The 26,056-nt window shown below is 42.9% G+C and overlaps 1 protein-coding gene and 1 pseudogene across 1 annotated transcript; both read left to right on the top strand.

The window, feature by feature from the left end:
* Positions 1-8,610: 8,610 nt before the first annotated feature.
* LOC111984048 (pentatricopeptide repeat-containing protein At3g49170, chloroplastic-like) lies at positions 8,611-11,070 on the top strand (annotated as a pseudogene).
* Positions 11,071-13,895: 2,825 nt separating this feature from the next.
* LOC136061580 (uncharacterized) lies at positions 13,896-19,225 on the top strand. Its single transcript, XM_065759534.1, is given in 3 exon segments — positions 13,896-15,848; positions 15,915-16,113; positions 16,116-19,225. Coding segments are annotated over 3 exon segments (5,262 nt in total).
* Positions 19,226-26,056: the final 6,831 nt, after the last annotated feature.

The raw sequence follows: 26,056 nt of genomic DNA, 5'->3' as shown, positions 1-26,056 counted from the left end.
CACATCAATAATCCCAAGAATACTCCCTTACCAAATACATCCAAGTCAACTGCTCCACTAAAGGAAATCGTAGATTTGGTGGGGATGCCTCAACAGAACCTCGCACCCATTATACCTGCACCATGCACCAAACACTTCGGGCACGCACTCCACTGCCAGCATGCCAACCTGCCACACTGAATCCTCTGTGGGCCCCAAAACCGGTACATGGCGCAGAATTGGGCCACCAGCCTATGCAATGGATACTACTGAAACACTGGGTCAGCTCTTGGGCCCAAAACGTAAATGTGAGACAATTGAAACACAGAGCGCCATCTTCATTGAAAAAAAACAGAAATGACTAGATGAAGAAACAAAGGCCCTAGGAAAACTCATGGCTGACAACTTGGGATCTGCGATAGCTGCTATGCAGCACCGCCAAGAGCAATGAGTATATTAAGTTGGAACTGTCGGGGGCTTAGGAACCCCCGAACAGTTAAAGCTCTCAAAAGAGCATTGAAGATGAAAGCTCTCATTTGTGTCTTCTTAATGGAGACAAAGCTCACCATAGAGCAGCTAAACGGCATGAAACAGAACTAGGAATATAACCAAGGACTTGTGGTCTCATGTGATGGCCTCAAAGGTGGCCTGGCCCTCTTGTGGAAACCCACTGCACAGGTACACGTTCAAAATTTTTCAAGATGGTTTATTGATGCCCATCTATTTTGTAATGTCACAGGTTCCAAATGGAGGCTCACCGGTTTCTATGGACAACCGGATACGAGTAGAAGGGAGGAAACTTGGACCCTACTTGAATCTCTCAAATGCTCAAACAACCTTCCATGGCTCTGCCTCGGCGACTTTAATGAAATCATCAGTCAAACAGAGAAGAGCGGTGGAGGTTTGCGGCCGACTCGACAAATGGACCATTTTCGCAGTGTGATTCACCACTATGGCTTTATTAACTTGGGCTATACAGGGTCTCCATATACTTGGTCTCGTAACCACCCTATTGAAGGCCGAACCTACATCCGCCTGGATAGAGCACTTGCTACAATGGTGTGGAAGTCACTCTTCCAAGGTACCACAGTACAGCATATACCCATGTCCACCTCAGATCACTGAATGCTTACAGTCAACCTCCCTTCACTACGGCCTCCACAACAAAGACCCCAGCGCCCTTTCCGCTTTGAAGCGATGTGGTTACGGGACCCACGTTGTGCAGAAGTTGTACAAGATGCATGGATGGAAGGGCTTCTTAAACCAAAAGGTACACCGATTACAAATTGCCTTGAAGCTTGCAGAACCTGGTTAACATCATGGAACAAATTTGAATTTGGCCATGTTAGCCGCCAGATCACACGGTTAGAAAAAGAACTACAAGCTCTTGATCAACATCCACAACAACACCCTGAATGAATCCAAGAAGTCCGCAATGCCCTTGACTGTTGGCTTGATGTAGAAAATACCATGTGGCACCAACGAGCAAAACAACCGTGGATCACAGATGGAGACCAAAACACATCTTTCTTCCACCAAAAAGCATCCAACCGCAAGCAAAGAAATTCTATTGAAGGCCTGACTGATGACTGTGGAGTATGGTATGAGGATGATCACTTTATGGAGAGGATTATTTTAGAATACTTCTCTACTATTTTCCAATCCAATGGACCCACTGACACCTCAGCCGTTGTTGAAGCAATAAACCCAGTGGTAACTGACTCCATGAATCAATTCTTATGCCAACCTTTTCACGCAGATGAGTCCACCGAGCTTTAAAACAGATGCACCCAAAAAAGTCACCAAGCCCAGACGGTATGCCTTCTTTATTTTACCAACACTTTTGGTCTTATCTGGCAATTGTGTTACTAAAGTTGTACTAACTTTTTAAATTTGAGCATTATTCCCCCCAAAGTTTAATGAGACTCATATTATTGTTATCCCTAAAGTCAAGAACCCCACAAAGATAACACAATACATGCCTATAAGTTTGAGCAATGTCATCTCTAGACTAGCATCCAAAGTTATTGCAAATAGGCTCAAACGCTTTCTACCAAATATAATCAGTGAAAACCAGAGTGCCTTTATGGCTGACCGCCTTATCACTGATAATATCTTGGTTGCTTTTGAAACCATGAACTACTTAAATCAGAAGTGTAATGGTAAAATAGGAGAGATGGCTTTGAAACTTGACGTGAGTAAAGCTTTTGATAGAGTAAAATGGGGTTGCCTTCGTGATATAATGCTTAAGATGGGCTTTGATAATAAATGGGTAAACCTTATGATGCAATGTGTTACCACTGTTACATACTCTGTTAGGTTAAATGGCAAGCCTCGAGGCCACATCATACCCTCTTGGAATTTGAGGCAAGGGGACCCTATTTCCCCATTCATTTTCTTGTTTTGTGCAGAAGGACTCTCATCTCTTCTCAGGCAGGCCACCTCAACAGGTTCACTCAAAGGAGTAGCAGCTTGCCCACATAGCCCACAGATCTCACATCTCTTTTTTGCAGATGACAGTATCATTTTTTGTCGAGCCACCCTTGAAGACTGTAGCCACCTTGAATAGATCTTGGAAACCTGTGAACTTGCATTGGGCCAAAAAATAAACCGGGAGAAGACATCTTTATTCTTCAGCCGCAACACCTCACAGGACCTACAAGAAGAGATCAAGCAACGTTTTGGTGCTGAAGTTATACAACAACATGAAACTTATCTTCGCCTACCTTCTTTGGTGGGTAGATCGAAGAAGAACACTTTCTGAGCTCTAAAAGAAAGACTTGACAACAAACTTTCAGGTTGGAAGGAGAAAACGCTCTCACAAGCAGGAAAAGAAATATTCATTAAAGCAGTAGTTCAAGCAATTCCAACGTACACAATGAGTGTTTTCAAACTCCCGGATACCCTTTGTGATGAGATGACTAGCATGGTTCGTGCTTTTTGGTGGGGTTATTCCAATGGAAAAAATAAAATGGCTTGGCTGTCATGGGATAAAGTTTGTGTTCCAAAAAAAGAGGGTGGATTGGGTTTCCGAAATCTAAAAGCTTTTAACTTGGCACTCCTCGCCAAGCAAGGCTAGAGATTACAAACTAATACCAACTCTCTAGTATGCCGTGTCCTCAAAGCTCACTATTTTCTGCACTGTGATTTTCTACATGCAGAGTTGGGCTCGAAACCTTCCTTTGCATCGCGAAGTATCATGGCTGCCCAAGATGTCGTTAAGAGTGGAAGCAGATGGCAAGTAGGTGATGGCTCTTCTGTCCAGATTTGGCTTGATAAGTGGCTCCCACAACAAACCACCTTTCGAGTCATCTCCCCACCGCATACAATACCTGTTGATTCACGAGTCTGCACCCTCATAAATGGAGAAACTGGGGAGTGGCAAGAAGACATGATACATCAAATCTTTCTGCCGGCAGACGCCGATGCCATTTTGGCCATCCCAAGAAGCCGAACTAGAGCCAAAGATCGTCTAATCTGGGCCTACACTCCAAGAGGTTTGTTCACAGTAAACAGTGCATATAAGGTGGCCTTATCCCTATCCTCCCATGCAAGCTCATGCACGGCATCAAATAAGCATGACCACACTCACTTTTGGAGCACCATCTGGGGTCTTAGCCTTCCAAACAAAATAAAAACCTTTGCATGGAAGGCTGGCCGCAATATATTACCCACCAAAACAAACCTATGCCATCGTGGGGTCCTGGATGAAGCTTTATGTGAAGCTTGTGGCTTGAGTGAGGAAACTAGTGGACATCACTTCTGGGACTGCACAGAGGCTCGTGAGATTTGGGAAGCATCCGAATTGCCGCTAGATGTTCGAGGTATACGCTACAGGGAATTTATTGATCTTATATGGCACCTCATTTTTCTCCAACACGTGGGAAAAGAACTACTTGAACTCATTGTCACCACTGCATGGTGCATGTGGTACAATAGAAACAAAACAAGGCATGGAGCCCCACGTCAATCCAGCAGAGAAATAATCCATAAAGCCCGACTCATACTTGAAGACTACAAGCTTACCCACCTCCAAAAGCCTCACCATAAAGAACATGCTGACACACGGTGGACCCCGCCAGATTATCCATGGTATAAGATCAACGTGGATGCAGCTGTCTTTTCAAACACAAAGGCCGTGGGAATTGGCGTCGTGGTGCGTGACCATGAAGGTTCGGTGCTAGCTGCTCTGAGCAAACGCATACCACTACCGCTGGAACCTCTTGCAGCCGAAGCTAAGGCCATGGAAGAAGCGGCTCACTTCGCTAGAGATATCGGACTACAGGAGGTTATCTTTGGGACCGACTCATCAACCATCTCAGATGCTCTTACCGACTCATCCACAACACCGGTTACTATTGAGGACATCATTAGAGGCACTCAACACACCCTACGTGACTTCCGAAGAACTCAAATACTGCATGTTAGGCCGCAGGGCAACGTACCAGCACACACTTTGACACAACACGCCAAAGGGATTGACACTTTTGTTACTTGGTTAGAAGAAACCCCATCATGTATTGAAAGTTCTGTGTTTCAGGACGCTGTGTATCTTTCTCCTTCTTAATAAAGTTTCACGTATTTCTCATCCAAAAAAAAAAAAAAAAAAATGCTCATCTTTTTTTTTTTTTTTGGGTGAAGAAAGATTCATTAACAACTAAATTTCTCATCCAAAAAAAAAAAAAAAAAAATGCTCATCTTTTTTTTTTTTTTTGGGTGAAGAAAGATTCATTAACAACTAACAAACAAAAACATTCTCAGTACAGACCCTATTGACAGATATCCCATTGAGATCATCCTCAACAACATCTATTAAGTCCACAAGCGGACTATCAAAGGTAAAAAAACTAGCATCTAAACAATAGCTCATCCTAGCAAGACTATCTACACACCTGTTTGCCTGACGAAAGCAATGCTTAATACAAACATGAGGAATGCGAGAAATCAAAAGCTTACAATCATCCAACAACGGCGATATGACGTTGTTGACATATGAGGGATTCCCTAAGGCATCCACAATAGCCTTGGCATCAAGTTCAACTTCAAGAGCATTAATATTAAGGTTGCTGCATAGGAGAAGTCCATCCCTTAAACCCCACAACTCAGCAGCAAAACTATTTGTGATGCCAATACTTATACTAAAACCAATAACCCACCTACCTACATCATCCCTAACCACTCCTCCACAACCTGCCAAGCCATTGTTGCCACAACATGAGCCATCTGTATTAAGCTTCCACCACCCTTGAGTCGGCTTCTCCCATCTAATCCTCATCATAACATTCCGGGTCAGCAACCTTGGAGAAGAAAGACAATGAAAAAATTCTACAGCTTGGTTTACAATCAGCAAAGCAAGATTCGGGTTCCTACTTTTGCCATTGAAAACCAAATTGTTTCTACTCTTCCAAACATTCCACACAGCAAAAGGAAAAACAATTTTCCAAGGTGGATGAGAAGCACCTAAATTATGCTTGAGTTTGCTATTTAACACTAGCCAATCTTAGAGGTTGCTCCTCCAAAAGGCTTGATTAGAGGGTAGAATCCCCAACTAGTTCCACAGGCATCTTAATAGCGGGCAATCCCTTAGGGCATGTAAAATGCTTTCAGCTCCTTCCTGACATAGAGGGCATGTAGTATCACCACTAACGCCCCTCCTTTCGAGGCATACTTTGACTCCAATGCTATTATGAACGCATTTCCAAAGAAAGGTTCTAATCCTTGGAAGAGTATTCACTTTCCAAATCCACTGCGCAGAGAAAGGTACTATACATTCAACCCCCATGGCAATCCTATAAGCACTTTTCAAATCAAAAGTGTCTTTAGGAGATCCCGACCAAGCCAACATATCAACACCTCTACTCAATAATGTCACTGGGGTTGCTTGAATCACCCTTTTAACTTCTAAGGGAAGTTCAAAAGGGATCTTCCCCCAATCCCAACCCGTGTCTGTCATAAAGTCTTTAACTTCTAAATGACTAGCCTCCCTCGTGATGGGACCCTGAATCAAACCTCTAAGAGAACCTCCACTTGTCCATTTATTTTGCCACACATTTAGCCCACTACGAACCAGCCACTTGCTCCCCCTATTGAAACTATCCATACCTTTTTTCATAGCAGCCCATATGTGAGAACAAGGCAGCCTATTAGCATTGGTTGCACTCCTTCTTTAATTGCAATACTTCATATTCAACACTCTAGCCCAAGGGGCCTCCTTTTCATTATGCCACCTCCAATTAAGCTTGGATAAGAGAGCTATATTCTTGCCCTTTGCTGATTGCAAACCAAGCCCCCCTTCCTCCTTAGACTTTATCACCTTATCCCAACCAACCCAATGAATCTTCTTGGCTGCCTCCGAAGAACCCCAAAGGAAATTTCGATCCACTCTATCTAGCCCATCCAAAATTCTTCCAGGTAATTGTGTACATTGCATAACATACGAAGGAATAGCAGCCAAAGAGGCTTGTATGAGAACAGTCCGCCCCGCCAAAGAGAGCATGTTAGCCTTCCAACCCGCGAGTTTTTGTTTCACTCTATCAAGAATGAAATTGTAATCCTGAGATGAAGAACCAGGATGCTTTAGAGGAAAACCAAGATACTTCCCTAAGAAAGGGGTGGAAACAAACCCAAGCATGTCACAAAGCGATTCTCTTGTGTCTCTGTCCACATTTGGAGAAAAATACACTCTCGACTTAGCTTCACTCACTGATTGTCCGGATAAATCACAAAACTCATCAAGAACATCTCTAATGGTGGAACAATTTACCCAATCTGCTTTAGCAAAGAAGATGAGGTCGTCCGCAAAGAAAAGGTGAGAAAATTCTGGACCACTTTGAGAGGCTTTAACTGACTGCCATGTTTTCATATTACACTTCTCTTCTATAAGCTGCCCAAGAAAATCCATACAAATGATGAAAAGATAAGGGGAGAGCGGGTCACCCTGCCTTATCCCTCTAGAAGGCAGAACAGGATCTAATGCTTCCCCATTAAACAAAATGGACGTGGAGACTGTCGACACACAACTCATTATTACATCTATGAGCTTTGTGGGAAGATTAATCCTAGCAAGCATGTTACGAATAAAACCCCACTCAAGCTTGTCATAAGCCATTTCTAAATCTACTTTAAAGCCATGTACCCTGTCTTCCCTTTCTTTTTCCCAAAAGAATGAATTATCTCCTGAGCAATGATAACATTGTCAGTACCTTTTCTACCCCGGACAAAAGCCGTCTGTAAGGGAGATATAAGCTTATCCAAGAAAGGTCTCAATCTTGCCACAATAATTTTAGTCACCACTTTATACACCGTGTTGCAGAGGCTAATAGGTTTGTAGTTACCTAAAGTCTCAAGGCCTTGGATTTTAGGAATCAGTGCAATGAGAGTTTTATTCAAATGCTCGGACATTTTTCCACTCCTAAAAATCTGTTTAACTTCCTCAATCATGGAGTCCCCCACTACCGACCAAAATTTTTGAAAAAAACCCACATGAAGCCCATTTGGACCCGGGGCTTTAAAAGGTTTTAAAGACCACAAGGTAGCCTTTATTTCTTCTTCATTAACCTCCCCACCAATGCTCTCTCTATCCCCATCCGACAATCTAGCATGACAATGCAAAGTGATAGAATCTCCCCTCGAAGCAGTTTCATGAGATGTCGAGTATATCTCATTAAAACCACTTCTAATATACTCTTTAATGTCACTTTCCTCATGAATCCACTCCCCCATTGTATTTTTGATTGCCATGATCTGATTCCTTTTCCTCCTAACCAACGTCGACACATGATAAAAGGTTGTATTACGATCCCCCGGAACCATCCAATTAACCCGAGATTTTAGAGCCCATAACTCCTCCTCTTGATTGAAAACAAGATCAAGATCCCTAAGAAGATCCTTTTCCAACTTAAGAAGAAAAAAAGAGGGTTTGGCAGCAATAGCCCTCTAAATACCATTTATCCTAGCCATCAGAATTTTCTTCCTAGTAAAAATATTCCCGAACTGGTTTTTATTCCAATCCACAGCATCCCTAGTGAAGCTATCGACAGCCTCAACAAGATTATTTGCACCATCCCATGCTCGAGAAACAATATCAGGGAAAGTAGGGTCTAACAGCTAGCATGTTTGGAACCTAAAAGGCCTCTTCTTTCCACTGCGTAACCCTGGTTGCATCTCTAACAAGACAGGGCAGTGGTCAGAATGATACCTAGGTAAAAAAAAATCTCATCATGTTTAAAATGACATTCCATCACATCTTCAAGTAGTATTAGATTTATAGATGACAATACACATAAGGACTACAACAACAACAACAACCAAAAAAAAAAAAAAAAAAATCACTCAAATATAAAGTTTATAGTTTAGATTTTAGCCAAAAATATTAAATGATGTGGTATTATATACATCTTTTTAATACAAAAATGAATAAATTGATAAAAAGTTTTAGGAAAATGCTAACAAATGTCTTTAAGACATTTGTTAATAATCCATTTAAAGAAAATTTTTATGAAAAAAGAAAAAAGGTAATTAATATTTTGACCCTTTTTTTTTTATAAAAATTTTTCTAAAATAAATTGTTAACAAATACCCGAATGTACTTGTTAGCATGACCAAAATTTTATAATAACTTCCCAAAGAAAAATGAATGGTATACAACACAAACATTCATAGATATAATATGTTTATAGACATGGTTTTAAAAACGGACCGGACAAAAAAGGACCCCGACCTCACCACCTACTCCCTCTTCCTCAACTCCTGTATAACATTCTCCCAAAAAAGAAAAGGAAAAAAAAAAAAAAAAGTCCTGTGTAAGGTCCCGGAACTTCCAACTCGGCAAACTCGTTCACACTCACTACTTGACTCACTCCCAACTCAAAAAGTGGGGATTGGGATAAAGCAAAATCCATTTTTGATGATATGGAGGATTTGAGAGACTTGGTCTCTTGGAGTGCTATGGTTTTTTGTTTTGCATATAATGATATGGGAACTGAAGCCATTGTCACGTTTCTGGATATGCTTGAAAATGGTTTCTGCCCAAATGAGTATTGCTTTTCAGTAGTGATTCGTGCGTGTTTGAATGCGGAAAATGTTCCCATTGGGGAAATGGTTTTTGGGTTTGTTATCAAAAGTGGATATTTTGAGTCTGATGTGTGTGTTGGATGGGCATTGATTGAAATGTTTGTGATTGTGAAGGGTAGTGGTGATGTGGATTTAGCCTATAAGGTGTTTGAGAGAAAATGCCTGAGAAGAATGCGGTTACTTGGACTTTGATGATAACTAGGTTTATGCAATTTGGGTACCCAATGGAGGCTGTAGATTTGTTTTTTTTTAATATGGTTTTGAGTGAGTATGTACCGGATCTATTTCCATTTGGTGGAGTTATTTCAGCTTGTGCAGAGGTAGAATTGTTAAATCTGGGGCAGCAATTGCATTCTTGGGTCATACGAACTGGGTTGGCTTTAGATGTTTGTGTAGGGTGTTGTTTGGTAGACATGTATGCTAAGTGTGCAGCGGATGGATCAGTGGATGATGCAAGGAAAGTTTTTGACGTAATGGTTGGTTGTAATGTCATGTCTTGGACAGATATTATCACAGGATACGTGCAAAGTGGAGGGCTTGATAAGGAAGCTGTTGAACTTCTTAGGGAAATGATCAAGGGTCATGTTTCACCAAATCATTTCACCTTTTCTAGTGTCCTTAAGGCATGTGTAAATCTTTCTGATCCCTGTATGGGCAGCAAGTTTGCATCGCTGAATTGTGTCTCCCAATTCTCTTATTAGCATGTATGCAAGGTCTGGCATGATGGAAGATGCTCATAAAGCTTTTGATATGCTGTTTGAGAAGAATTTAATTTCTTACAGCACGATTGTTGATGCATATGCCTAAAATTGGAATTCGGAAAAAGCCTTTGAGCTTTTTCATGAAATCAAGGATATTGGAATTGGGGCTAGTGCTTTCACATTTGCTAGTCTCTTGAGTGGAGCTGCTAGTATTGGTGCAATTGGTAAGGGTGAGAAAATTCATGCACGGGTACTAAAATCAGGGTTCACATCAAATAAAAGCATCTGTAATGCTTTGACTCCGTGTATTCTAGGTGTGGAGGTATAATAGAAGCTACTTTTCAATTTTTTTTAATGACATGGGAGGTTGAAATGTTATATCTTGGAGTTCAATGATTACTGGTTTTGCAAAACATGGATTTGCCTCTAAATCTATGGAAATGTTCCACAAAATGCTTGAGGATGGTGTTAGACCAAATGAGATCACCTATACTGCTGCTTTATCAGCTTGTAGCCGTGTGGGGCTAATATTTGAGGGCTGGAAACCCTTCACCTCAATGTAAAGAGAACATGGGATTGTTCCGAGAATGGAATATTACACATGTATGGTTGATTGATTGGGTCAATCAGGATCCCTTTTAGAAGCACTTGAATTCATTAATTCAATACCTTTCAAGACTAGGCTGATGCGCTAGTCTGGCGTACATTTCTTGCTGCCTGTCTGGTTCATGGCAACAAAGAACTTGGGGTACATGCAGCATAGATGATTCTTGTGCAAGACCCATATGGCATATGATCCAGCAGTCTATATCTTACTATCAAACTTGTATGCTTCCTCAGGTCAATGGGATGATGTGGTAATAATTAGAAAAAATTTGAATGAAAGAAACTTGATCAAAGAAGCAGGTTGTAGCTGGATAGAGGTGGAAAATATGGTGCTCAAGTTCCATGTTGAGGACACTTCACACCCCTAGCACAAGATATTTATTATGAACTGAATCAATTGGCTTCAAAAATATAGGAATTGGGCTATGTACCCGATACAGATTTTGTTCTTCATGATGTCGAGGATGAACTAAAGGAGCAATATTTGTTTCAGCACAGTGAGAAAATAGTTGTGGCATTATGTCTTATAAGCATATCCAAACCAAAACCTATTAGAGTATTTAAGAATCTTCGTGTTTGTGGAGACTGTCACACTGCAATCAAATATACTTCAATGGCTAGAGGTAGAGAAATAGTGGTGAGAGACTCAAACCGGTTTCATCACTTCAAAAATGGAACATGTTCTTGCAATGATTACTGGTGATATTGAATATTTATTTTATTTTCTATTTATTCTTTTTTTGTTCCCCCGACTGGTGAGGTTTAAGTTTTAGGGTATTGTTACATTGAATAACGTTGGATTTCCTCAATGAGAGTTTGGCATATCGAACAAAGTTTATAATATGAGTTTCCTTTCCACTGTCTAGGTCCTTAGCTTCCCTTTTTCGGCTGGGTTGGGAATGGATATTCTGGTCACTTGTTAAAACTATTTTCTTAGGGTGGACTGGAAGCAGTTTGCTTTCAATACAGGGCCTACAAACGGAAAGTTTTAGAACGCACGACTGCCAGCTGCAATTAATCTTAAGTTAGCATATGCATTTGTCATTAATTCTTTCTGCTTTGATGCGTCACTTCTTCTACTAGCTGTAACCTTTATAATTCATACTTGTACCTGATTTGTACAACTAGGGATTTGTACCATCACTTAATTAACAAAAACTATATGCATTTTCTCCCAGAGCTCATATTGCTTGTTCTTTAAAGTTCTCTCACAAATTTCAGAAGTCTTTTTTGCTATTTTCCTCTCTCTCTCTCTCTCTCTCTCTCTGTATGGCAATGCTTTCAATTTTCTCTTTTTAGAAGAATGTTTGTAAATGAAAGATGTGGTAATGTGTTAGTACTTAGTATTGCTCTGTGATGCAATGAAATGCACTAGTGGTAGTAAATGTTTTTGTGAGCTCTTTGTTAACCAAGGGAAAAATTTAGTTTTGTGCCATTTTTGGTGAGGTAAAATGACTAACGTTTTTATTAATGTAATAGCTAGGTGAATCGGGATAGCCTGAACAAATGCTGATGGGAATTTGCATGTGGCAATGAGGATATCATCCATTTTAAACTTACAAATAAAGCGTGCTGCAAAGGGAGAGAGATGTTCCGTACAGATTTGGATAAGTGCTGAGATAAAGAGTTCAAAAGAGAAAGAAGAGCAGAAATCAGGAGATTGCTTTACCTGCTTCATTGTCACAGACCATATGGAGGAGAGATAGCATCGGCATTGCCACTTATTGATTTGAGATGAGACACCCATAGAGCAAACACTTCAAAAACCCCGGCGTGCCTATGTGCCCTGGGACACTTCTGCATGTGTCCCCTTGAATAAAATTATTATTGAAAGAGAATTCCTTTAATTTTTATCTATAAAGATTTTGATAGTTATTATTTTATTTATTTTGAAAATGTATAAATAAACATAAAATAGGCGTAAAAATTGATATTATTGAATTAATTAATTATGATATTTCCACCATGTTTTGTCATAATTTTTAAGAATAAATGTGTTGTCTTGTCATGTCAATACATTAGAGACCCTTACAAGAAGCCACACAAGTAGAACTCTAGCTCGCCCACTTCGGCCAAGCCCATTTGATCAACTCAAAAACCCAACCCATCCCATTTTTTCTAACATTGTCGAATTCATTGTCAACTCCCTCTCAATCAAAACTGTTTGCAACCACTCGGGTCAGGCTGGATTGGTCTTTTAAGAACCTTAATAAAAATACTTTATATCATCACACACGCTAAAGCGCAATGAGATTATGAGACTTTTTTTTTTAGGTTTTTTTTTTTTTTTTAATAAGAAGTTGGGGTATGTTTTTATTTTTATTTTTTATTAAGAACAGGGGGTAGTTTTTTTTTATAGGAACATGGGTGTAGTTTTGGTTGTGTACATGGGGTAGTAGGAAGTTTTATAGAACATGGGGTAGTTTTATAAACATGGGTAGATTCTTTTTTTTAAAAAAATTATCAGTTTACGATTTTAACCTAATTTTTATGTTTTAATAATAAGGATAAGTTAATTGAATTATGAGTATTTTTTAAATTAAAAAAAAAAAAAAGACAATAACTAACTTTTTGAATCCTCTTAATATGGAGACCAACCTCTGAGTATGTGCTCACACGCGTGCTCAGAGACTCTTCTATTTATTATTTTTTTTATAAAAGTTAATAATTTGCATAAATTATAATTTGGGATTAATATTGTGGGGGACGAAAAGCCCAACCTAGCTTGGGCCCAAGGCCCCATTTAAGGAACACTGTTAGTCCGAGGAGATGAAAACATTTAATCAGAGGCCCATGTAAAAGGAGCATGTCTGGGGAGGAGCGCGGGCAATATACGAGGAGATGTTTATTTGTCCGAGGAGTCCATGCCCTCGGATCCGAAGAATCTTTGCCCGACAGACATGAGAAGTTCAAGTGATCCATCCGACAAGTATAAGGAGGGAAGTGAGCCTCGGACACACATGAAGATAACAAGAACAGGGAAATATCTAGGAGACAAGCCTCAACCACCGCATTAAATGCACTGCACCTACCTTCCTGGCCGCATTTATGTGGAGAGGACCTCTGAACAGTGCATTCTCAGTTACCGCCACTCACACAAAGCTAAAGAGAGTGTGATGGAACATGCACTCAAGTGGGCGTCTGGATGATGAACAAGTGGACGGTGAAGATAGAGGAAGGGGGTACTATATAAGAGAGGGATGCCCCTGATAATGGGGGGGGGGAAAATGGAGAGAATTTTTGATGACTGTAGTTTCTAAGAATTGTAAATCAGGCTTGTGATATAGAAACACCTCTTCGGACGTGAGAATATATGCGTCCGAGCACGCTTTAACACAATTCCTTCCTAAAACATTGCTGTTATTTCTGTTTATTCAGCTCTAGCCTAGCTCTTTCACCCACTCTCTACAAATTTATTGTTTTGGGTTCAGTGGGCTCGAAATCCATATCTTCGTGGGCTTGGGCTGCAAAAATTGACCCTACAATTGGTGCCGTCTGTGGGAAGAGCTTGTGCGAGGGTGAAAACGACAGTTGATGATGGCAAGACAAGGTGAACAACAAGCAGAATCTAGGGCATCCCAACAAGTGGACCCTTTCGTAAACTTAGAAAGGAGACAAAATCGTGAGGGCAGCGTACACACTGTGCGCCTTAGCCAGAGCCAGTCACAGGGCGAAAGTCACATGTCCCATGCAGAGAAGAATCGTGACTTACAGCTAGAAGTGGAAAAACTGAAAAGACAGTTGCACCATGCAAAAAGGAAACGGGCTTCCTCATATTCTGAGGAGGATCTTGATGACGAGCAGGATGTCTCTTACCAGCATAAATCTAGGACACCAACCAGCGAGTCCTACACCTATGAAGAGGAGTCCCATCGCCAGAGACAACGAAGAAGCCCATCACGTGAGGAAGTGGAGAATGATGCCATGAACAGGGCTCTGAATCAGATATCTAGGTCACCCTTCACGCGCAGGATTGAGGAGGCCAAACTTCCTCGGCGCTTCAACCAACCAACGTTCACCATCTACAATGGTAAAACTGACCCCGTGGAGCACGTGAGTCATTTTAACCAGAGGATGGCGGTCTACTCCAGAGATGAAGCTCTGATGTGCAAGGTTTTCCCTTCCAGTCTTGGGCCTACTGCCATGAGGTGGTTTGACGGCTTGAGGGCAGGCTCCATCAACTCCTTCAAAGAACTCACTCAGGCATTCGGCTCCCGTTTTGTCACATGCCGAAGAGTGTCCAGGCCTTTCTCTTCACTGTTATCCTTGTCCATGCAGGAAGGCAAATCCTTGAAGGCGTATTCAGACAGATACTGGGAGATGTTCAACGACATGGAGGGCAACAACGATGCAATGGCCCTCAGCACTTTCAAGCTCGGCCTCCCTATTGACCACGGTTTGAGGACATCCTTATCGAGCAAACCGGTCACCAACGTGCGTCAATTGATGGACCGCATAGAAAAGTATAAGAGAGTTGAAGAAGACCAGTGGCAGGGCCAGGGAAAGGACAAGGTTATCCCTCAGGAGAGGAGGGATTTCAGGTCGGACCGTTATAACCATAGTAAACCGCGGAGGGATTTTGTTGGGCAATCAGGATCGATGAATCCTCAAGCGGTCAACGCCGTGTTCAAAGACCCAGTGCACCAGGTCTTGGAAAAGATCAAGAACGAATCATTCTTCAGATGGCCGAACAAGATGGTAGGAAACCCCGAGAGGCGCAACCATAATCTCTACTGCCAATACCATCAAGACCATGGGCACACCACGGAGGCCTGTAGGAGCTTGTGGGATCACTTGGACCAACTGGTTCGCGATGGTAGACTGAAACACCTCTTGCACCCCTCCAGCGGCCGAGAGGGCCAGACAGGCTCAGGACCACGAAGAGATGACCCCTCGAAGCCGCCGCTTGGGACTATAAATGTTGTCTTCGCTGCGTCGGGGAGGACAGGATCCTGGCCATTGAAAGTTATGTCGGTAGGCCGACCATCAGCAGGGGAGTCAAGCCAAGGTCTGAAGAGAGTTAAGTCTGGGGCCCCGCTGCAGATAGGGTTCTCGGACGAAGACATGGTGGGCACCATTCAGCCCCACGACGATGCATTAGTCATCACCCTCAGAATAGCTGGGTATGATGTGAAGAGGGTGATGGTGGACCAAGGCAGTGCCGTGGAGATAATGTACCCAGACCTCTACAAGGGGCTAGGCCTGAGACCCCAGAACCTGACGCCATACAATTCCCCTCTCATAAGCTTTGAAGGAAGGCTTGTCATCCCGAAAGGCCGGATACGTCTACCCATGCAGGCCGGCTCCGAGGTGGTGGAGCTAGATTTTATAGTTGTGGATGTATATTCGCCCTACACGGCGCTTGTAGGCAGACCTTGGATTCATGCGCTTGGGGCTGTCCCCTCTACATTGCACCAGAAGGTCAAATACCCATCCGAAGGGCAGATCCATGAGATCCGAGGGGATCAGCCCGCCGCTCGACAGTGCCTGGTTGCTGCCATTCAACATGAGACCCAATCCGAGATTTCGGCCATGTCCGAAGGGGGTTTATAGCAGCTACAGTCTCGGGAACAGCCCGTCGAAGATTCAGATGAAGGCAATCGATGTGAGGATCTGACGAAAGTGGTTATCGGAGATGATCCCGATAGGTTCTTCCAAGTTGGATCTCAGCTGCCTCCTTAAGAGAGGGAAGAGCTAATAGAGTTCCTCAAGCGAAATCTCGATGTGTTCGCCTGGAGCGCTTATGAAGCCCCAGGGTAGATCCGGAGTTTATATGTCACCATTTGAAGGTGAATCCCCTGGTCACCCCCAAGAAACAGCCTATTCGGCGCCCGTCCAAGGAACATGCGGACGCAGTGAGAGAGGAGGTAGCGAAACTCAAACAGGCGGGAGCTATCAAAGAAGTTTTTTATCCTGAGTGGCTAGCAAATACCGTCGTGGTAAAGAAGAAGAGCGGGAAATGGCGAGTGTGCGTAGACTTCACCGATTTAAACAAGGCTTGCCCCAAAGATCCTTTCCCTATGCCGAAAATTGATCAGCTGGTAGATGCCACTGTCCGCCACCCTCGGATGAGTTTCCTAGACGCTTTCCAAGGCTACCACCAGATACCATTGGCCACGGATGACCAGAAGAAAACTGCTTTTGTCACTCCTATTGGTAACTATCACTATAGAGTGATGCCATTCGGCTTGAAGAACGCCGGTGCTACCTACCAGAGGATGATGACGAGGATGTTCGAGCCACAGCTGGGCAAGAATATCGAGGTTTACATAGATGACATGGTGGTGAAGAGCAAGGTCGTCGCCGAGCATGTTAAGGACCTTGAAAGTACCTTCGAGGTCCTAAGAAAGTACAAGCTGCGACTGAATGCTTCGAAATGTTCATTTGGAGTAGGGCCCGGCAAGTTTTTGGGTTACATGGTGACTCACAGGGGGATTGAGGTTAACCCCGACCAGATAAGGGCCATCAATGACCTACAAGCTCCTCAGAATCCCAAGGAAGTTCAGAAACTAACCGGAATGACAGCTGCCCTCAATCGGTTCATCCCTAGATCGGCAAACAGGTGTCGGCCTTTCTTTTCTCTGCTCCACAAGTGGAAGGGGTTCGAATGGACAGAAGATTGCGCCTTGGCATTTCAGCAGCTCAAGGATTATCTAGCTCGGCCACCAATCATGTCCAGTCCTAAGCCAGATGAGGTACTTTTCGCCTACATTGCCGTGGCTCCTTGTGCGGTGAGCCTGGTGTTAATACGATCAGACTGTGGCATACAAAGACCAGTTTATTACGTGAGCAAGTCACTGCATGAGGCCGAGATTCGTTACCTACCTCTGGAGAAGGCTATCCTAGCGGTAGTACTCGGCACACGGAAACTACCTCACTACTTCCAGGCCCACACGGTCATTGTGCTTACTCAACTCCCACTCAAAGCTATACTCCGAAGCGCTGATTATACTGGTCGGATTGCCAAATGGGGCACAATCTTAGGGTCGTTCGATATAAGGTATATGCCCCGCACGTCGGTCAAGGGTCAAGTCCTCGCGGATTTGGTGGCAGAGTTCACGGAGCCCCAATTAGAAGAAGTAAAGCCCACGCCAGGCATGGATGGAAAATCAGTTGGCATGATCTCACAACAGAATCCCCCCCATTGGGAAGTGTATGTAGACGGCGCGGCAAACCAACGAGGTTCTGGAGTGGGGTTGGTACTGATGTCCTCCGAGAATATCATTATCGAGAAATCGCTAAGGCTGGACTTCTCGGCAACGAACAATGAGGCAGAGTATGAAGCCCTACTGATGGGAATGGCAATGGTCCTAAGAATGGGGGGAAAGTCCGTGGAGTTGTTCTCAGACTCAAGGTTGGTCGTAGGTCAAGTACAAGGCGAATTTGAGGCGAAGGACGAAAGAATGCAAGGGTACTTGAGCCGTGTCAAACATCTGCAATCAGAGTTCGACTCTTTCAGTTTGCGGCACATCCCCAGAAGTGGTAACTCGCATGCTGACTCCTTGGCCACGCTTGCTACCTCCTCAGACCGTGGCCTGCCGAGAATTATCCTCGTCGAGGACTTGCACAGGCCTACAGAGGCGAAAACAGAGGCAATCCAGGTTTACCAGGTCAGGGCCGGGCCCTGCTGGATGGATCCTTTAATCAAATTCCTCGAGGAAGATACGTTGCCAGAAGAGAAGGGAGAAGCTGACAAAGTTCGAAGGAAGGCAACCCAGTTTTGGCTGTCCGAGGACCACAAGCTGTACAAACGTTCCTATTCGGGACCATACTTGTTATGCGTGCATCCTGAAGCGTCCGAATTATTATTAGAAAAGCTGCACGAAGGAATTTGTGGGAGCCATACCGGAGGTAGATCCCTGGCTCACCGAGCCCTCACCCAAGGTTATTGGTGGCCATACATGCAAAAGGAAGCCCACGATTATGTCAAAAAGTGTGATCAGTGCCAGCGCTTCGCTCCAAACATTCACCAGCCATGGGGAATTCTTAATCCGCTATCTAGCCCATGGCCTTTCGCTCAGTGGGGCTTAGATATCGTGGGACCTTTTCCCAAAGCTGCAGGAAACAAGAAGTACCTTCTGGTCGGCACAGACTATTTTACCAAATGGGTTGAAGCCGAACCACTCGCCAATATCAGAGACGTGGACGTGCAAAAGTTCGTATGGAAGAATATTGTCACTCGGTTTGGAATTCCTCACACTCTCATCTCGGACAATGGCCTACAGTTTGATAGCAAGGCATTCAGGAATTATTGCAACGAGCTGGGAATTGTAAACAGATATTCTACTCCTGCCTACCCTCAGGGTAATGGGCAAGCGGAAGCTGTCAACAAGGTCATATTGAACGGCTTAAAGAAAAGGCTGGATGATGCAAAAGGCAAATGGGTGGAAGAATTGCCACATGTGCTGTGGGCTTACAGAACTACGCCCCGTAGGTCTACGGGCGAGACCCCCTTCTCAATGACCTACGGGGCTGAGGCTATCATTCCTCTAGAATCCGGGTTTCCGACGTTGAAAAGTAGCTCGTTCAGTCCAGCCGACAACAGTGAGCAACTACAGAAGAGCTTGGACCTGATTGAGGAAAGGAGGGAGAATGCAATGGTTCAGCTAGCACATTACCAACAGAAACTCAGGCAAGGCTATGATGCTAACGTAAAGCTGAGGCCTCTGGAGCCTGGTGATCTAGTGCTGAGGAAAGTTGTGGGCACCGCAAAAAATCCAGCTTGGGGAAAACTGGGACCCAATTGGGAAGGACCATATCGCATCACTTCAGGAGCAGGCATTGGGGCATATTTCTTGGAAGACCTGGATGGTCATGTAATACCACGTCCGTGGAATGTAAATAACCTCAAGAGGTACTTTTATTAATCAAGTTTATTTTTCAACCGATGTGCCAATTCACTGCCTAAAGTCTCTATAGTGTTTAAACTTAAATCCAATCATGCCTGTAGTCCTCGGACCAGATGATTAGGGTTAGTTAACACTCGGTTACAGTTCTAGTGTTTAAATTTAAATCCAATCATGCCTGTAGTCCTCGGACCAGATGATTAGGGTTAGTTAACACCCGGTTACTGTTCTATAGTGTTTAAACTTAAATCCAATCATGCCTGTAGTCCTCGGACCAGATGATTAGGGTTAGTTAACACTCGGTTACAGTTCTAGTGTTTAAACTTAAATCCAATCATGCCTGTAGTCCTCGGACCAGATGATTAGGGTTAGTTAACACCCGGTTACAGTTCTATAGTGTTTAAACTTAAATCCAATCATGCCTGTAGTCCTCGGACCAGATGATTAGGGTTAGTTAACACTCGGTTACAGTTCTAGTGTTTAAACTTAAATCCAATCATGCCTGTAGTCCTCGGACCAGATGATTAGGGTTAGTTAGCACTCGAATACAGTCAACCCCATAATCCTTGAACCAATCGACAAGTTAGTCAATACCCCCGCGCAGCTGTTGTCACTGGGGTTTAGTGCTAAAATTCCTGATTGCTTTAAATTGATTCTAATTTATAAATGTCTCCTCCGTTATTTTAATTCGAAACCGAGGGGTAATAACTTATGTTTTACTTGGAAGGACATGCGAAACTCGCGTATGCACTTATTCTAATCATTCTCATCAATAACTCTTATTCGGCCTATCCTTTTCAATTTTAATTTTTATTACTACACCACCAGTATGATGTATCAGTCAAGTTATTTACATTATTATGTCACAATTGCAATGATGATTGTATGTACGGCAATAGTAAGTATAAAGCATGTATCAAAGACATCAAAGACAAATAGGGGCCATTCCATTCAAGGAAAAATATATACTTAATCAGCAAAACAAGAAAGGAAGAACTACAATTTCTTAAACAAAAGCAAAAAGTGCAAGTGCAAAATAAAACCCTATATATCTATTCTTTGGCCGAGGGGATCACGTTATCAGCAGCCTGGCCCTTCCGAGCAGCAGCATCTGGGGCTTGACCCATGGGCTCATCTGAAGTCTTCTGTCCCTCCAACTCTTTGCCCTTGTCCTTCTCCTGATCAGTGGGTTTATCCTTATCACCCGGCTGACCAGTTTCTTTGGTGGCACCAAGGGTAGAGGGAGGAGCTTGGTTGGCCAAGTTTTGCTCTGAGATCTCCGGAAGCTGTGGGGTAGGAGGGTCAGGACCTGGGAGCTCTCGGATTTCGGGGTCATAGTATATGCTCCCTGGTAGCCTCAGGGGGGAATCCGAGGGAACCCCAGCCGCGTCCAACGCCTTTTGCCAGGTTATGTCGCAGTAATCACGACTAACCAAGGCAAACTGTTCGGTAAGCTGCTGCCCGGTCTCCTCCACCCCCAACTGATATGCTGCTCTCTTTTCAGCTTCAATTGACTCCTTGGCCAGTTGAGCCTTCTGTTCGGCCGATAGGGCGCGCTCTTTGGCTTTTTTGAGTTCATCTCTGAGGCCCTTCACCATCTCCCTTTCGGTCTCCAGGTTGATCTCTGTCATATGCAACTTTTTGCGCTGCTCCTCGGCTTGGGCCTCGGCATTCTTCAGGCCGGCCTTGAAGCTGTTCCTTTGACTGGTCATATCTTTTAGCTGCTCTGACATTTTAGCATAGTCATCCTTCAGCTGACCCAGAGACTTTTCGGCTTCAGATTGAGACTGCGCTGCTGCTTGAGCTTCAAGGACGGACTTCTTGTTCCATTCCTCGGCTACGTATATTTGCTGAGTAATCTGCATGACAGCATGTTCAACATCAAATGAAGAAGTGAATTAAAGCCAACTGCAAATAAAATCTGAATTGAAAATAAATATTCACCATGGCCACGTCCCTCTTAAGGGACAGGAAAAGCTCCTTCTGGTTGAAGCGCTTATAGGAGTCCATGTCGTGAGGGAGGAGGAGTGGCTGCTGCAGAGCCTCAGCTACGTACCCTGCCCTTCCCCCATCATAGTTGCGGAGGGAAGTGTCCCAAGCAAAAGGAGCGCCATCCAGCTCTAACCTCGGTGACCAAATACGAGTTCCCCCTCCTCGGCGAACTTCAACCCCTCCCAAGTCCTCTCGGCTCTCGGTGGAGGAGGCCCTCTTACCCCGATGGTCTCGTATCACTTTTTGCTGTTTATTAGTTTTGGTGGGCACAACTCCCTCCCTTTCCTCAGGCTCGTATGGCCTCTTCTTCTGAGGGTTTGGGATGGGCTTCGAACCCGGATCGGAGACCTGGGTAGGCACTGGGGGCAGAGACGACACCACTTTTGATGTCCCAACGTCCTTGTGCTCGGTCTTTTGGACCCTCTTCTTCATCAAATTCTTTAGGTCCATGTCTTCGTCCGATGAGTCTTCAGGGCCGGCAATAATAACAGGCTGAACACTTGAATGCCTGTCAATCTCTTCCTCGGCGTCCGAGACCTCTACCACTTGTTCTCCTGGAGCGTCCCCCTCGAAGTGGAACTGGTCTATCTGCTCTTCAAGAGATGAACCAGAGGATCCAACTATTTCACCCTCAACCTCTTGTCCGAGGGGAACTTGCTGAAGGGGTTGGACGAGAGGAGGTATGTGCTGAGGGCGTGGGTGTGGTACGGGCGGAAGGTCGTACGGTGCCAAAAAACCCTTCCAAGATACGTCGATGCGGTTGAGACGGTGATCTCCCTGAACAATCGCGTTGCCGACTGGTTGAAAACTCTTCGGTTTTCCTGTGTATCCCAGAATGAGTGGAGCCGATCGGAGCTGTCCGTCCTCACTCACGAATATCTCCGATCTCAATAGAAAATTGAGTGCGGCGAAGTTCGTAAGGCTGAGCCGAGGAGCAACGAAATTTTTATCTGTTACATTGCAGCGAAATCATGTTAGAGTCTCACAAATGGCGACATAAGAACCAAAAACCACTAAAAGACAAGGTCCCTAAACCTATGGTTAGTGTGCCTAAATCTAGCATGCCTCACCTGGCTCTCCAAGCTTGGTTGGGCAATGATGGCCGTCATGCCATGCGCCCGAGACGATCACGTAGTCGTCCTTCATCCCTTTATTGGATTTTGGGAGGCAGGAGATGAGTCTGACAACGTCCAATCGGGATTTTAAGTAATACCCCGCATCTTGCTGGCTGTGGCACTCGTACATATGTACTACGTCGCGCCAGGTTAGTCCCAATCCTAAGTGAAGGTTGAGGTCCTCAATCGCCCCTAAGATCCTAAACATATTGGGCGCGCATTGCCAGGGAGTGAGCCTATGGTTCCGAAGGTAGTTAGTGGTGATGGGACCCATGGGGATTGTCATTCCCCCCTCTATGAATGCGATAAGAGGGATAACGACTTCCCCCGTCTTTCGGTCTGTTAGTATCTTTTCCGGGGGGCAATATCTCACACCCACGTTTGGGGGTATGCGATACGTAGCCCTGAACGCCTCCATCTGCTCAGGGCTATCCACCAAGTACTGAAGCTTCCCCATGGTACTTAACTAAATGTATGGCCGAAGAGGAAACTAGAGGATTCGGTGGACGATTACTTACGAGGATGAGGCCGGAAAAGGGATTGCAAGCTCGTGGAGGGATTCGTGAAGATTCTGAGGAAGACTGAAACCGGCGATTGAGAGATTTGGACGGAGTCACGCGCTTGTTCTCGCTGGAGCGTCTGAAGGTTCGTAGAGTGAAGAAAAATAACTCCCTCTGAGGTTTTATACAGAGTCAAACGAAGAGTCAGGGGCACTCCCGCCCAAATCTTGAAGAAAAAAAAAACCACGGCCGTTGGATCAATCAACCATCGTTGCGTACGAAGGACAAAGCGCCACCTGGCGCAGTTAATGCAACGCCTTGGGAATGTGGAAGCAGCAGCGGCATTAAAAGAGCGTCAGTTCATATGCCTACGCACGTGCCAGCTCGAATTTGCCTGTTTACAAGCTTTTGCTCCGGGGCAAGTCAAAATCTTACTTTTTCTCCTCGGAGCGAGGGAAAAACTACAATTTTGAGGGGCTATTGTGGGGGACGAAAAGCCCAACCTAACTTGGGCCCAAGGCCCCATTTAAGGAACACTGTTAGTCCGAGGAGATGAAAATATTTAATCAGAGGCCCATGTAAAGGGAACATGTCTGGAGAGGAGCGCGGGCAATATCCGAGGAGTTATTTATTTGTCCGAGGAGTCCAATGCCCTCGGATCCGAAGGATCTTTGCCTGACAGATACGACAAGTTCAAGTACTCCATCTGACAAGTATAAGGAGGGAAGTAAACCTCGGACACACATGAAGATAACAAGAACAGGGAAATATCTAGGAGACAGACCTCAACCACCGCATTAAATGCACTGCACCTACCTTCCTGGCCGCATTTATGTGGAGGGGACCTCTGAACAGTGCATTCTCAGTTACCGCCATTCACACAAAGCTAAAGAAAGTATGATGGGACATGCACTCAAGTGGGCGTCTGGATGATGAACAAGTGGACGGTAAGGATGGAGGAAGGGGGTACTATATAAGAGAGGGATGCCCCTTAAGGAAGAGGGGGGAAGAAAAAAAGGAAAAAGAGGAGAGAAAAGAATACATTTGATTACTGTAGCTCCAAGAATTGTAATCTTAGATTATCAATGAAAAGCACCTCTTCGGACATGGCATTCATATCAATCCGAGGACATATTAATCTAAATCTTCCCATTGGTGTCGTCGTTTAATACTGTTATTTTCGTTATTAGCCTAGCTCTTTCGCCCACTCTCTACAAAATTTATTGTTTTGGGCTCAGTGAGCTCCGAATCCATACTTCCTTGGGCTTGGGCTGCAAAAACTGACCCTACAATATGAGTAAGATATTTCCTAAAATATATCTTAAGTTTGATTTAAACAATGTTTTCATTCTATTGTCTTCAAGGTTCTAATATTGTGTTGTCACCAAATAAATGAATAGTAATAAGCATTATATTACAGCGTCTTGTATTCCTTGTAATACCTATTATATTGTGTTGCCATTAAAAAAAATGCTGCTATAAGTAGATTTTTTTGTAATGTTATTCCTATATAATTACTGTTATAGTTTACCAAACCTATCCTTAGACCTTGAGTAACTCCAAGATTGTGGGGATTACTTCAAAAGTCAACGAATAAATATGGAATCAAACTTGTGCGTGTGTGGTGCACATTGGTGGCTCCAAGTTAGAGTCAGGGTGGTCACAAAACCACCCTAGCCTGAAAAAAAAAAAAAAAAAGAAGCCATTTATATATAAAATTTAAAAATTTTATGATTTTTTAACCTTAAAAAAAATGTATGACCACCGCAAAAATTTTTAGGTCCAATATAATTAAACTTTAGACAAAGTTTAGTAACAAACTTGGTTGTAAATTAAGGCTATAACTCCAGTCAATTTTTTTTTATTAGATATGAATTTTAACAGTTCCACAATTAGATCACATTTTTTTTCTTCTTATATTCTTCATACTTGCAAAACTTCAAGAAGATTAAAGATAAATAACTTATGTCATCAATCAAATGTTTAATTTTTCGTTTTCTCAAAAAAAATGTTTAATTTTCAAGTTTTTGTAGTCTAAAATTATAAGCAAAAAATAAGTTTATAGATTAAATAGTAAATAACATTCGATTGACATGAAACTTGACCTGTGTTTTAAGAACATAAAAAACATACAATTCAACGGTTAGATTTTCAAAATATGCAGTCATGTTAATTTGTTTAGTGAAAGTTGTAGTTTTAGGCTACAGCTAAGTCTGTAGTCAAATTTTGGAATTTTTAACAATATATTGGGCCTTTACAAACAAAAAGAAAAATCCAAGAAAATTTTATTTAACTAAAATTTTGAAAGAAATAAGCTTATGATATTGATAATGAGATATAATTATCTTTTTTTTATTAAATATTGTATAATTTAAGTTTTCTAATAATCATCCTGAAAAAAAAAATCCTAAAATCGCCACTGGTGGTGCAGCTTAACTACGGGAAGCTTATATATAACTTATATACTACTCGACATCATTATTAATCTGCTGCAATAATGGGCAATACATTATGAGAAATTTTTATCTTATTGAGTGGATACAATCGTGGACACAGGCATGGACAGGAATCCAATAATAACATCAAGACCAATACATTGGCAAAATTTTCACACATAAGCTACATTCTGCACGTTCTTCTTCTTCTTGTTCTGGATGCAGATCTTTAAAAGCCCCGTAACATCCCCTTAGGTTGACCTAGACCATGACTTTTCTGTTCACTCACCTAAGTCTATTCCAATCAAGTTTAGTACAAATGGGAAAGTCAATGGAATATCTGCAGTCAACTGAGGACTCTAGACGATGCTATTTGGACCTTTGAAAGTTTGAACTGTAGAAGTGTTGACCGCTTAAAATTACATTATTATCTTAGTTTTGGTAGAGAATATCACATCAATTTCATATTTAATTATTCGTAAATATGTGAGTTTGAAAATTTTCTAAAAAATATACTCATTACATGTAGTGGGAGAATTTATTTTTATTTTTAATTTTAGTTGATTTACCATTTTAACATTATTTCCCTTTTTAAGGAATAAGAATATATTAATTAAATTAAAGGTATTTTTGGAAGTAAAAAATGCAATAATTAACTTTTTTTTTTTAATTGTTGATACAAGATAGAAATTCTACTATAGCATAATTTAAGTGCATATATGTGTGAAGCTCCTTTCTGGAGACTTGAACTCTGCCCTTACCCCCCATAATGTATATATGTGTGAACAACGCACCAAGGTTGTGCGGTAG

This window comes from Quercus suber, unplaced genomic scaffold (assembly GCF_002906115.3).
Source record: "Quercus suber isolate HL8 unplaced genomic scaffold, Cork oak 2.0 scaffold_331, whole genome shotgun sequence".
NCBI lineage: Eukaryota > Viridiplantae > Streptophyta > Magnoliopsida > Fagales > Fagaceae > Quercus > Quercus suber.
The sequence above is the reverse complement of the archived record's forward strand: the minus strand, read 5'-3'. Positions and strand labels throughout refer to the sequence as shown.